Source organism: Hyperolius riggenbachi, chromosome 5 (assembly GCF_040937935.1).
Source record: "Hyperolius riggenbachi isolate aHypRig1 chromosome 5, aHypRig1.pri, whole genome shotgun sequence".
Lineage (NCBI taxonomy): Eukaryota > Metazoa > Chordata > Amphibia > Anura > Hyperoliidae > Hyperolius > Hyperolius riggenbachi.
Genome location: NC_090650.1, coordinates 84,961,594 through 84,976,390, shown reverse-complemented (window position 1 = coordinate 84,976,390; position 14,797 = coordinate 84,961,594). Strand labels below are relative to the sequence as shown.

The window sequence follows — 14,797 nt, the reverse complement described above, 5'->3', positions numbered from 1 at the left end:
TGCCCCCCTATCGACGCACCACCACTCCCAGCCTCCCAGCTCCCCGACTCTGGCTGGAGGACATTCGGGGCACAACCCAGAACAGATCCGTGGCACATGCCACTGATCTTTGGTGCTAGCAATCCCCCTGCCAGGTACACTTTAAGCGGGTTGTTGTAAGGACCACATTTTGCAGTTGTGCTTCCCTGGTATACTATTCGGAGTGTTTGAAAATACCAGGATTTACCAGGGATCAGCAAAGCTTCATTAGTGGGAGCAGCAGATAAGCGCTAACCTTTATCATAATACTTAAAGCAACAGCCCCTCCCACACTTTCCATTAACTCTTTTCAACTTGGCTGCTTCAGGTCTTGTGACAACATTTTTTTCGTATTTTTGAGAGCAGAATCACAGATGAAGAAGCTTTAATTTATACAAACAGTATTTGGGCCCTTTGATTTCTAACCTTTCATGTGGAATATTTTCATCTGAGCCGGCAGCTGGGCTTTACAGTGAAATTCTACCGCCTTTACAGTTGCTGTGATATATCACGGCTACACAGTAACTTTTCATTTTAAAGGACACCTGAAGTGAAGAGAAATGGATATGAAAGCTGCCATATTGATTGCCTTATAAACAATGCCAATTGCCTGGCAGCCCTGCTAATTGTTGTGGCATCAGTAGTGTCTGATGCTAGGTACACAGGATACAATAGTCTGGCAGATTTCCCTGCCAGATCGATTTTTTTCCAACATGTCCGATCTGAATTTTGATAGATTTTCCGATCTATTTCCATAGAAGTGAACGGAAATCGATTGGAAAAACTATCGAAATTCAGATCGGACATGTTGAAAAAAAAAACGATCTGGCAGGTAAATCTGCCATAAAATTGTATCGTGTGTACCTTGCATTAATCACACACCTGAAACAAGCATGTGGTTAATCCAGAGTTGCACCTGATCAGCATGCTAGTTCTGGGTCTGTGGCTAAATGCATTGGTGGCTACACAGGTATCGATTTGGCAGCCGATCAACCATCTGGTAATTATTCTCAAATGGGATAAAAAGTGGTGCCGCCACAAGAATGCCTGGTTGACGATTGAACTGATTTCCGGCCAAAATTGGTCAAATGTATCAGATATGCTGGAAATCTCATACCGACGTTGTTTGGGTGCGCAGCGGTAACAGATGTCCCCTGAGTGCCTGTGCTGTATTTCAGCAATCGTGTCCCACGTGGCTACCGGCATATAGCACGTGGGGCGTATGTGACATCCCACGCATGTCCCACGAGCTAGAAAGCTGGGAGCCACGTGAGGCGCCAATGCTGAGATACAGTACAGACACGCAGGGACGGTATAAATGCAGGCACATAAAATATTTGGGGGGATAGCGGCCAAGGGCAGCATCACCAGACAAAATCCCGAAAGATTTCATGCTGAAAGCGATCGGGAATCGGCTTGCGGTGTATGGGCAGCTGAAAGATCTCTCTCTGATCCGATTAAGGGCCCGTTTCCACTAGCTGCGAATTGGCATTGCATCAAACCTGAAGCCAATGAATGTCAATGGAGCATTGTGGAGTAGTTTCCATTGCATGTGAATTTTGCGATGCGACCCGGGTAAAGTATCAGATGCATGCTGCAGATATCCGCAGCACATCCGACTCCCCTCGGCCAGGGCTGTGAAATCTTTACACGACCCAGACCGCATGCTGCGCACCATGGGCCGCATTCTTTACATTCCAACTCCCCTCCCCTCCTGCAGAGATACGAGTGGGCGGCAGGGGACTTGAAACAACTTCAATCAACTTTTTCCGCGACGCGTCTCTATGGCAACAGGGTGTCACATGCCAGCGTATTATAACCTGGCTGCCAGCGTGTAATACGCTGGCACGTCATGTGAGGAACTGTTGCCATGGAGACACAACCCGGGGAGCGTTGAATGAAGTTGAGTTTCAAAAGCCCCGTCGTCCGCTCGCAACTCTGCAGGAGGAGGTGGGAGAAGGAGAGGAATCTGGCCGACAGCCCGTTGTTTGCCCAACGCTGCCCTAGGCAGTAAAAGATGGCCACATGCGGACTTCCGGAAGACTAAATGGAAGTAACCTGCGGCTATATGCAGCGCGATGTGATGCGATTGCACCTGGGGCCATAATCAGAGAGAGATCTGTCTCTGTCTAATCTGTCCATTATCGCTAGATGTATAGGCACCTTTAGAGACAAAGGATTAGGAGGACAGCCAGGCAACTTGCATTGTTTAAATGGAAATACATAGATCAGCCCCCAAATTTATCCCACCCTAAGGTTCTCTTTAACTACTTTTTGTGCCACTTCAGGTACGTTTTAGAGTGTTTTAAAACAGAAGCCATTTTCCCATGACAGTTTATAATTCTAGTGAATTACCCTCCAGAATAATACTGACCAGAGGTGCCTAAACTATGCTTCACATTGTCTGCAGCCTTAAAGCGGGATTGTCACCATGAAAATCAAATTTCAGCAGCAACTGGTCTGAGTGTATTAAATGATAAAGATGCTAATCCTGCATTCAAAACGTTTTCTGCTGTTATGGTTTGGAGTTATCTCATACCATAGGAGCACTGGCCCTTTAATAGCCATTGCCATTCAGTTGCATGCTAGGGGTTCTTTTTATCTATAATATATTCCTCCTCTTCCCTATTTCCCTGCCTAGCTGACTAGCTGAAACATGATCCTCTGCTCACTTGTGTTTACAAGCCAGACTGAGGCGACTCAGCGATTGGAGGAGAAAAGAAAAAAGTTAAGGGAAGAAATGACATCAGTATTTAGCCTCAAACTGTGGGCAAAAGACATGGTTCCCACCAGGAACAGAATTCTCTTGATTTAATATATAAAATTCACTGAAATCAAAATGTGGACAGTGCAATACATGTTATGTAAGTAGATCAAGTATTTATCTACTTATATATGTGTTTTTCCCCCCTGGCATAGTATGGTTCAGCCCCGTTTCTATGGGCATACGATACGTGCAATCGCCCGGGGCGCATGAGTGTGCGGTCAGTTGAGCGGGCGCAGCAGCCGGGGGAGCGGACATAATAGTTACAACTCACCATCTTCAGCCATTCCTCCGCAGCTTCAATGTCTTTCCTCTCCCGGCGTCCGTCGCGCGGTAACAGGGCCCCCTGTGATGACGTACCGCATGTCATCATAGGGAGCGCTGTTACTAATGAGATAGATGCCGGGAAAGGAAGGACATTGAAGCTGCGCGGGTTCGGCGGAAGCAGGTGAGTTATAACTATTATGTCCGCTCCCCCACCTGCCACACAACTGCGGGAACCTACCTATCTAGCCTAAACTGCGGGAACCTACCTAACTAACCTAAACTGCGAGAACCTACCTATCTAGCCTAAACTGCAGGAACCTACCTATCTAGCCTAAACTGCAGGAACCTACCTATCTAGCCTAAACTGCGGGAACCTACCTACCTATCTAGCCTAAACTGCGGGAACCTACCTATCTAGCCTAAGCTGCGGGAACCTACCTGACTAACCTAAACGGCGGGAACCTACCTATCTAACCTAAACTGCGGGAACCTACCTAACTAACCTATTCTGCGGGAACCTACCTATGTAACCTATTCTGCGGGAACCTACCTATCTAACCTATACTGCGGAAACCTACCTATCTAAACTAAACTGCAGGAACCTACCTATTTAACCTATATTGGGGGTACCCTACCTATCTAACCTATACTGCAGGCACCTATCTATCTTAACTATAATGGGGGAACCTACCTATCTAACCTATACTGCAGGCACCTACCTATGTAACCTAAACTGTGGGAACCTACCTATCTAACCTATACTGGGGGAACCTACCTATCTAACCTGTACTGCAGGCACCTTCCTATGTAACCTAAACTGTGGGAACTTACCTATCTGACATATACTGCACTCCTCTACATATCTAACCTATGCAGGCACATACCTATCTAAACTATACTGGGGGCACCTACTAACCCATACTGGTGGTAACTATACGGGCTACCCTATACTGGAGGCACCTATGTAGCTAACCTATACTGCAGGCACCTACCTATCTAACCTATACTGCAGGCACCTACCTATCTTAAGGTGTGTAAACACAATATCGACGGCAACGATTTTTACACCCTCGCCCTGGGTGAAATTTAGCCTAGAAACTGCCCTGGTATGGCTAATCCTACTGCTTTAACTGGCTGTTGTATCTCTGCTCTATGGAGGGAATAGGTTAAAGACTCCCCTGGTAAACAAATGATGAGTACAGCGAATTGTGTAATAGCTGAGATTACAGTGCATAAAGGGCTACGTAGATTTACACATGCAGGAGCTGATTAAATGTGAGAAAATGAATTCAGCAAATAAAGGACTGAATGATGAGAAACAAAGTGATGCCTGAAACTGAGCAGCAGAATCCCTATGAGAGGAGTTCAATCATTCACATGGGAGTCTATAGAAGATGTGTCTTTATGCATTACCCTGAGCTGTAGCACAGCTGCTTTTCCCTCCTCGCTCTCCTCATCCAGCTCATCGTCGCTCCATTCCCAGCCGCCATCTTCTGTTTTATGAAGCCGGCCGCTTGATCCTGGAACTCTCCGAACCTGCCGACAACAAAACCATTTCCATTAATGAGACTACCTATCAATATGCAGCTCCCCCATTCAGCAGTCTGCCATTTAAACAACACCAGTTGCCTGGCAGTCCTGATGATCTTTACGGTCAGCAGAGTCTAAATTGCACACCTGAAACAAGCATGCAGCTAATCTTGTAAGATTTTTCATAGACATCTGATCTGCATGGTTGTTCAGAATCAATGGTTAAATGTATTAGAGGCAGAGGATCAGCAGGACGGCCAGGCAATGTGCATTGTTTAAACGGAAATAAACATGTCAGCCCCCATATCCCTCTCACCTTGGGTTCCCTTTAGGGCCCATTCACACTAGAGCGATTAGCAGGTGATTCCCGCTCATCGCCAAAGCGCTAGTGCAATTGTGACCTCACTACTGCGATTCCAAGCTTTTCGCAATTAACGGCATTCGCAAACCGTGTTACTTGCCACATTATCGCGATACAGCGCTTATGAAAGTGCTGATCGCGATCTCTCTGAATTGCGAGAGTATACAGTGATTTTACCACGCTAATCCCTGTAAAATCGCCAGTGCAAAACGGTAGCGCTTTGCAACTTACAAGTGTGAATGGGCCCTTAACCTTTTCTTTTTTTAACCGATCGTTCAACACTTTAACACTCCTAGGTTCTTTCAGTTGGCTTTCTGTATAAACAGCCCGATGAATTATTTTATAACAAAACTAGTCGGGCGGACTCCGGATGTGGCGGTGCATGAGTACCAGTGAAGTGAGCAGTGTCAGGAAGCGGCGAGGAGGAGGCTGTGTGCGCGGCAGCTGACCATACACTGAGGACAGCACATCTGGAGGAGGCCACCTGAACGGGGGACTGCCCATACATAAAACTCTACGCTGTTTTACAAGTAATTTTATGGGAGTGCAATACCCCTTTATACTAATAGTTTTACTGTACTGTACGTATGTTATGAGATGTATTTATTCAAGGTAATCACAGTGGCCATGAATGGGATATTAAAGTAGTGGCACATACTAAAAGCTGGCAAGAGACTTTGAATAATGGGCTTTATGCCCACTCCTGCAAAACCATGCTTCTTCCCGCAACCTCCGCCAGCTCCTCTAAGAACAAACGGGATCAGGTGATGGTGTAATGGCCACTAGACCAGCAAATTACTGTTCTATCTTGTGGGAGGAAACGCTATAGTCCTTGTGGCATGTATCACTGGCAACATTGGTTACCTGCTTACTCCAGATTCCCTCTAATATTTATACAACGTGTCCTTAACCTTTAATGACCGATCCCTTTTGCCCTCTGCCTAAGTCTGTCAGTCTTTTCTCTGCTGCCTCATTCTGCCTTGCTGGTACAAACCTCACTGTGTCACTGTATTCCGTGTCAATGCTCCCTAATGTGGGGGGGGGGGGGGAGATTCTGACTATTTAGACAGGGGCTTGCCAGTCATTGACTGCATGGAGGGAAGATGCTGCCTAACAAACATCACTAACTACTTGGAAAGGGGGGTGCTTCCATATAAGGCTCAAAACAGCATTTTGGTAGTTGTTTCTGCCTAGGAGTACCTTGAAAAAAAATTCAAAGCCATCAAGGGCATCTCCACCCAAAAAAGTTTGAGAACCAGTGATGTATACATTCCTGAGTGCTGCACTGCGCATTTTCAGACTGACTGTAAGCCACTGTGAATGGGTTTTATAGCGTGCCCTTCTATCCATTGCGGTTACCATGCAACCATCAAATTGTCTTTACTTTCAGATGTAAATAAAGAATTATGGGCAGTAGTGATAGTAACCAATCAGAATTTCATGTCATCAGCTGTTATCTGATGTGTTGCTCTTTCAGAAGTCCTGATGAATGAGGTGCATGGAGTGCAGACAGAAGCCCATCCATACATATCCTGCTCTTCTTCATGCAAATGTGTGTTCTGCTCATATTATACAGAAACACTGAAAAGCTGGAATAATGATGAGTTTCGGTAGCTACAAAGAACAGTCATTAGCTTTTAAAGAAATAAAAAAAATGAAAAAAAAAAAAAAATACACCATTTTTCACACTAGTATCTAATTAGCAAGAGCTTCCCTGACAGGCAATTCGATTACAATGCTGAGATTGCAGCTAGAAGGTAGCTTAAATATTAAAATCCTGAACTCCAAATAGCTCTGTGGTTTTATTATACAAATATATAACAAAAACAGACAATCAAAGGAGTTGAAATGAGTCTATCATGGCAATCGCGAATAGGATTGTCTTGAACCTCGATCACATTTGTGTGAAGTGCGAAATTCCTGATGTGTCATTCGTAAAAATACACCGCATTTCAAGTATTTTATTAGGGCGGTAACTTGCATATATATAAAAAATATAGTATGGTGATAAAAACAAAATGGATAATAACGTGTATTTGTGATTATTAAACTAAACTGAAATTGATTAGGTTGTTCTGATCAATGCTAGTTCAATGCAAGCGACTACACACAGCGACTCCTTCAAACTCCCATATCATATTTCTTGCCTGCCTGCTGCTTGTCTGCATATGACTATACTGGCAATATAGCATATATTAGACAAGATAAATAACATTTATATTACGCTTTTCTCCTGGCGGATTCAAAGCGCTAGAGCTACAGCCACTAGGGCGCGGTCTATAGGCAGTAACAGTGTTCGAGAGTCTTGCCCAAGGTCTCCTAATGGAAGCATGGAAAATAGCTTTAAATTTCCATGGCTTTGTCCTGATAAACCTGAGATTAGTCTGTGGTACAGGCACTACTCTATGAATGGCTTATCTAATATTCATTACTCACTAGATTTTGCATGTGTGATGAGAAATAGCTTAACCTCTGATGAAGCCATCTTTGCAGCAATACATGTGTAGGATGCCACACATCCTAGTGGCTGCGGCTCTGGCGCTTTCAGTCCGCAAGGAGTAAAGCTTGATATAAATGTTTTGTGTCTTGTCAATGTCTCCTCACTGAATAGGTGCTGGCTTACTGAACAGGAAGAGCAGAGATTCGACCTCTGGTCTCCTGTGTCAGGGGCAGAGCCCTTAATTAGTACAGTACACCATCCAGCCCCTCAGTGACAAGAATGAACACATTTACTCCACAATGCACTAAACAATATAATAGTGATAAGCTAGTGACTGATCCAAGAACCTTCCTTTTACAGTCCTAAAGGATGCAACATATTAGGCAAGTTCACATTTTTGAGGCAGAGAACACACTTGATGAAATTGTGCACATTTTCCACATAAGGCAAAATACACACACCTGCACTGGCTATTAAAGTAAATTGCTCTACTTTGGAAATGCACAGTTACCGTTCATTAGTTTTTTTGCGTTCGCATTTTCTGAATGGTTAAATCACACAGCTTTCTGTATCTTCTTGCACAGCCCACGCGTTTGCAATAAGGTATTTTGTCGCATATGAAAAAAAATCGCAGAATGCACGCAAAAAAATCATGAGCAAAATGCAAGTGCAAAACGGGACCGCACTATGACACAGACCCGGGAATCGCGGGGGAAACGTCCATGCAAGTGTTCCCTGCCTGACACGCTAACCTTCTGCAAGCAGTCATTCAGCAGGTGACGCTGTGCCATTTTCATTAGGCATTCAAAAAGGTATAAATGACAGCACAGTTTGAGGATTAAAATATGAGAGTAGTGATTTTGTGGTTTTTCGTAAATTTTTTTGTATACAGGCATTTTATATATTTTTGTTACAATTACTTGAATTGGCCACTTAATGTAAACTGTACACATGAAAAGATCCTATTTGACCCTTTTAACGGCAACACAACGTTCTAATATGCCGTTGCTGTGCACACGCAAGCTCCCGCCACTCACGCCCGCAGAGACTGGCACATCTGTGATTGGTGAACAGAAACGTGTTCCCTGAGCCAATGAAAATGCCTGTATGGGAAGGATCATGACTTCAACGAGAAGCCAATTATCAATCCTGTAGCAAACACTGCCAGGGTGCTCTGAACTCTATTCGGAGCACACAGAATTAGTTGTGTGGGGACATCTAGTATTACACAAAAATTGCAAAAATGAAATAAAAATAAATTAACTCCTCCTTCCCCATCCACTTGTATAACAAAATAAAAAAAAGTGACCGCATAAAAATAAATATACATAAATAATTTCCTTATGGACTTTGTACTACGCATGTCATGAGGGTATATTACTGTTATTTTGCAAATAAGGGCTTTTAATTATTGATTGGGTAAAAAAACACACAAAACAGGAATATAATTTAAACGTTCTAATAATCTTGAAGAATGGGCTAATGAAATGTGTGGGTTTTATGTACAGTAGCATGGAATTGGCAAAAGTGTACCCCCCCCCCCCCCTTAAAAGGCATAAAAAGCCTAGTTTGTGGCAATAAAAGATACAGATCACAAGATGTAGTAATAATGTAACTACATTGTAGTAAGATGTAAGTAGTAATAATATAATTGTCGAATGAATGGGAGGAGCGCTGAAATGTGACAATTCCTCTAGTCCATAAGTGGATAAAATCCTTAGGGGTAAAGTGGTTAAAATAAAACTTGCTTTATGATTAAATATTTAAGATAGGATAGTATTGTAATTCTCAGCTTGCAAAGATGTTGGGTTACTAATTCTCCCACATGTCTGGAGGCATTTCTGGTATGACAGTGTTGAAAACACATGACCACATTACTAGTTCTTGCATGACTGCAGCATGGTGGGATGCAATACAATGCTGGGCAGATAGTGCATAACGTTGCACTGCATCAAGCAGTACACACCCCTGGGAGGATCGATGGTGCATTATGTTGCATTGCATCTCGCAGTTTAACATTTTCAAATCGATGTTTGATAGATTTCTGCTGAAATCTAGCAGAATTAAGCTTGCTGTGTATGATACAAATCAACTTCCAATTGGATAGGCATCTATTGGCTTGGCATACTGGGCCATAATAATATGGCTAGCTTTACATTTAAAGTGAATGTTTACCGTTTAAAAAAAAAAATAAAAATAAAAAAGTCAGATACTCACCTAAGGAGAGGGAAGGCTCGGTCCTAATGAGCCTTCCCTCTTCTCTCCCGGTGCCCGGTCCCGCGCAGGATCCCCCGTGGCAGTATTCGACCAGTTCAGTCAAATACTGCCACTTCCGCAGCCGAAGGGATGTTTCGGAATCCTTCGGGAGCACTCGGGCTCCCGAGGACGGGGCCGCTCCATGGTACGCATGCGCGAGCGCCCTCTGACGCGCTCGCGCGTACGTAGTATGGAGCGGCCAGTCTTCGGAAGCCCGAGTGCTCCCGAAGACCTCCGAAGTCCCTGCGGCGGCGGACGCGAACGGGGGAACTAGCGCAGCACCGAGGGCACCGGGAGAGGAAAGGCTCATTAGGACCGAGCCTTCCCTCTCCTTAGGCGAATATCTGACTTTTTTTTTTTTATAGCGGTACCCATTGGCTTTAACAGGATAGGTTTCCTCATCTTTAACCACTTTATCCACCACTACAGTAGATCTACGTCCTATGTGACTTCATCTAAGCCACAAGGACATAGATCTAAGTCTTGGAGCTGAACCAGTGCTGTGCAGGATTGAGCTTGCTCCTGTGCACACTTCTGACACTAGCTGATGCAGCACTAATTGATGAAAGCGAACATATGTTTCCTGAACCAATACAATTTATTTTTACCATTAAAAATACTTTTATTTTCTCAGTTCATAGTGAAAAATACACACAATAGCATTATTTCAGAATCAAATATCTTCACCATAAACTGTGACAGAAACATAATATAAGTTTTGTGATAAGCGGTAGAAATAGCTGAACAAGATTTGTGCTTTTTATCTACATTAGCACTTTTTTTTTTAATTGGAATTGGTAAAACTGAGAAATGTATTTTTTCCTCTTTTTCCACTAAAGTGCATAGAAACCAAATTGAGGCAAAGAATGACATACAATGAAAGCCTAGTTTGTCTTGAAAATAAACTATACATATTTCATTTAGGCGTCATAAGTAGGGATAAAGTTATTGCTGGTTAAATAGGGACATAGCTAAAATGTTAAAAAATGCTCTGGTCCATAAGGGGGAAAAAAGGTCTGGATGTGAAGTGGGTAAAAAAAACATACTGAGACCATGTACCTGAGATTTTATACATCTGAACCACACAATGTGCATGACAGTAAAGCCATGGTCAGGAAACGCAGCTCACCTTCTTGGCCCTCTCAGTGATGGTGGGGGCTCTCTGCATCAACCTCTCCTGCAAGAATTCTTTGTTCTGGAAACAGGAATGGAGAAATCAGTCTCAGTCAGTCATTAAAACATAATAAAACAAGGGAACTGACAGCTAGAATAGTTCTGGTTTTCATACTCATTAGGATTTTAATTGTACTCAGTCTAGTGGGTGGCAGCAGGTGGAACAACCCCGATTCTGTCTGGCCACAATCTCACACTCATCAGCAAAGTCCTGGCCTGCTCCCTGTCTGCCTCGGGAGTCACATCAAGCTAAAATTCTTGGAATCGCTGCAGATCTCTACAGAGCTAAGAGAACTAAGATAGCAAAAACACCTCTAATGGCAACATGTTCAAACAAGCAGAAGAAGTTTATAACATTCTCCAATGGTTTCTGTGAAACATTTCAGTATTCCAGGTTTTTGATGTCCAAAAAAGAAATAATGTTTTCTCAGCTGGACACCTTGAGGAGAAGAGGTAATATTTTTAAAATGACAGCAAATTCTGAACAGAAAACGAAACATGTTCATAGGAGGGCTGAAAAAGGCCACACTTTTTAAATTGGGCACGCCATCCCTAAACAGGGGAGGAGGTCCTCAACGCATACATCCAAAAACGCACTGGGAAATTTGGGTGCAGGGCAAAGTTGAAAAATGACTCGCCCTGCTCCTGCAAAAGTCCCGGTGGCATGTATTACTATTCTCCCTCTGGGCCACCATGGACTCGGGAAAGATGCAATTCAGCTGCTAGCTATTGCTGGTGGTCGAATTGCAGTTTTTCTTGTAATTTCGGCTCCATATTTTGCCGGCGCCCAAATTACCCTCTGAGCGCTGCAATAATTGTAATTTACATTACAGCCTATGGAAGCGCCCAAATGTCCGGCACTCTGTTTGCCTGCTTCAGTCCTCAACACCATTTATCATCAAAATTGTTTCATCCTGCTTTTAAATACACACACACTCGAACCTTAAAGAGACTCTGTAATTGAAAAGAAGTTCCCCTGGGGGGTACTCACCTCGGTAGGGGGAAGCCTCTGGATCCTATCGAGGCTTCCCCTGTCCTCCTGTGTCCCACAATGGACTCGCTGCAACCCACTGTATGCACAGCCGACAGTTTGTCAGGCTGTGCAATATTTACCTTTCCCTGTTCCAGTGGGAGCGCTGCTGCGGCTCTCAGCTCGGAAATAGCCGATCTCTGACGGGTACACGCTACTGCGCAGGTGCAAGTCTACTGCGCAGTAGAGCAGACCCAACAAAGATCAGCTATTTCCGAGCAGAGAGCCGCTACTGCGCCTGCCCTGGAGTCGGGAAGGTAAATATTTACATGTTCAGTGGGCTGTAGTGAGACCACAGGAGGACGGGGGAAGCCTAGATGGGATCCAAAAGATTCCCCCTACTGAGGCGAGTACTCCCCAGGGGAATTTATTAAGTTACAGATCCTCTAACTTATTTTGCCTCCTTTCTAAAACTAACGCATCTCCTAAATGACTTAATTTGCTCTCTTGAACCACTTGACTCAAGTCCGGGGATTTCTCATTAGTGGAATGACAATCTCAAGTCAAATGTCCTCCTCGAGAACACCGCTATTGCCTGGACCCTCTTTTAGTTTGCGGCTGTGTTCCCATGCACCTGCATGAATACGGTCGTGGGTGTGCAGTAGCTTGGAGCCGCTTGCGCAGTACAGGTTCGCTCATACGTCAGGGAACACAGCCACGAGAACACATCCAACAAGATCTTCTATCTGTTCAAAGGGTCCATATATGGCAACAGTGGGAGCGAGGAGGACATGGGAAGCCTCTGGTCTATCCAGAGGCTTCCCTCTTCCTAGAGAAGTATATAACTTTTTACTTATTATCCGCCTCGAGTTCACTTTAGATCTTTGTTTTGTATACATGGGCACAGGAAGTATGTCCCCTCAAATAGTTTTTCTTTAGTGTGTGTTGAAGGACTATTGGTTCTCCCTGAATCATTTGTCCTGCTTTCAAACTTAGCTGAGTACAGTACAGATTTACAAATAAAACAAGGAATGTGATTGGTTGCAATAGGAAACGAGAACAAATACTTTCCACACGACGCTCTGTATTAGTGTCTTATTTCACACTCTTCTTCCCTAAGAGCTGTACTAGTCTAAAGCTACATGCTCACATCTAGACGGGTCCAGCGACGTCCCCTTGACGAAGTTTGTCAGATGACAACTCTTCCTGCTCCCAACTTCAAGTGACATTATACAACATGGGAAGTAAGCAATCACTGTACTACGGAGTCGTTGCACATCTTAAAGATCCAATCCGCAGTTTCCGTCGCATGACGCGTGATCGACGTGGAGGCAACAACGTTTAACATGCTTTTGTTAAATGTTGCCAATGTTGGATAACATCGACCCAAATATCGCGCCGTAGGTCTGGGCCTTTACTGAAGAATCCTTCACACTACTCCTTTCACCAATATCACAGGAGACTGCAATGAAGATGTGAAGAGGCTGAAAAGTAGACAGAAAACCAGAAATAAATAAAAGACGTTGCTATGCCATTTCTTGTGAGTTTTTCCATCAGTACAGACTTTTGATGTGAAGTTCTCCTTAAAGTGGACCTAAACTCTTGCATAGGACACAAGGAAAACAGAGAGAAATGCACCCTGTGTGTTTTTAGAAAGAAGAGCCTGTCTAATTCCCCTTGATCTGTAAGTAATCACAAGTGTAATTTGATCTCCCGGCTGTGTCAAGCACAGAAATTCAGAAGTCCTCAGCAGAAAGAGCTAATATGTAACCACAGGATGTTAACCCTTTATCTGCTTTCATGAAAGCAGGAAGTAGACACTGCAGGAGAAGAGAGGAAGCTCTGAGTTCAGGTCTTTGGAGTTCAAAGGCTCTGAAAAGTGGTTCAGAATGCTTACATTGGAAAAGATATGCAAACAGTACACAACTTGCAGCGTTGTTCACTTATTGCCCTTCAAACATTAAATTTAAAAAAAGCAAAACAGGCTTGGTTAATAACCAAAAGACACATTGTAACTCACAGTGGGAAGCGAGAAAACCGACTGTAATAACTTACATTAACTGCTCATTTCTGATTGGTTATTACAGCCAACTGCTGTGCCTTACACTTTGCACTTTAATAACTCAGGCTTAAAATGCCATAAAACACACAATGCTTTCACAGCAAGGTGTATGTATGAGCAAAGAGGCTAAACACTCTCTAAAAATAGCTGCAATAAATAGCTCATCTCCCGTGGAAAAGGGAGAACTGTGAGCGGGATGCCATCGAAGAGCGTGTCACAGTTTATGGCAATTATTGTTTCAAGTTCTCCGCTGAAGAGTCACAAAACACCTTTCCTGTGATTTATCTTCCATATAAACCAATCCCATACCTTAGCTTTCTGGAAAAACTTGTGCTTCAAAAGTTCAGCTGCTGTTGGCCTGCAGAAAGGACAAAAAATAAAGTTACAGTAACAGAATAATATGCTTTTTAAATGACAAGAGCATATGATTAAAAAAATATATCAGAGCTGGAAAAAAAAAGTTAGGCTTTGCTTACCTGGGGCTTCTTTCGGCCCCTAGAAGTATATCAGATCCAGCGCTGCAGTTCAGCTGCACTCTAGGATGCCGCTGTCCCCTTCGTAACATCGACAATCATAGCTTGTGCTTACATTGATGGACAGTGTCAGGAGCCAATGAAAGCGGCTCCTGACCGATGTACAGAGATCTGCCGTCATAGAGACGGCAGAGTGAGGGACCTGAGGCAATGGGAAAGCGCCATGACCGGCGGGTCTGTACAGCAATTTGTTGGTAAGCGCCGTTTTGCAGTACCAGTAGTCTCCGGTCCTTAAAGAGAATCTGTACTCTAATATTCTTACAATAAAAAGCATACCATTCTATTCATTATTTTCTCCTGTGCCCCTCTGTGCTGTTTCTGCCACTCTCTGCTGCAATCCTGGCTTGTAATTAACAGTTTTAGGCAGTGTTTACAAACAAACTAACCAGCTTCTAATAGGCTCAGCTAAGCATAGTGTGTGAG

The 14,797-nt window shown here is 43.7% G+C and overlaps 1 protein-coding gene across 4 annotated transcripts in view; it reads right to left on the bottom strand.

Moving 5' to 3' along the window:
- OXSR1 (oxidative stress responsive kinase 1) overlaps positions 1 to 14,797 on the bottom strand; it is a 191,544-nt gene that overhangs the window by 20,931 nt on the left and 155,816 nt on the right. For all 4 annotated transcript variants that reach the window (XM_068235944.1, XM_068235947.1, XM_068235945.1 and 1 more), the window contains exons 9-11: positions 14,151 to 14,199; positions 10,766 to 10,831; positions 4,463 to 4,585 (exon numbers count right to left, since the gene is read on the bottom strand). In XM_068235944.1, coding sequence (XP_068092045.1) covers positions 4,463 to 4,585; positions 10,766 to 10,831; positions 14,151 to 14,199 — 238 coding nt within the window. The remainder of the gene's footprint in view (positions 1 to 4,462; positions 4,586 to 10,765; positions 10,832 to 14,150; positions 14,200 to 14,797) is intronic.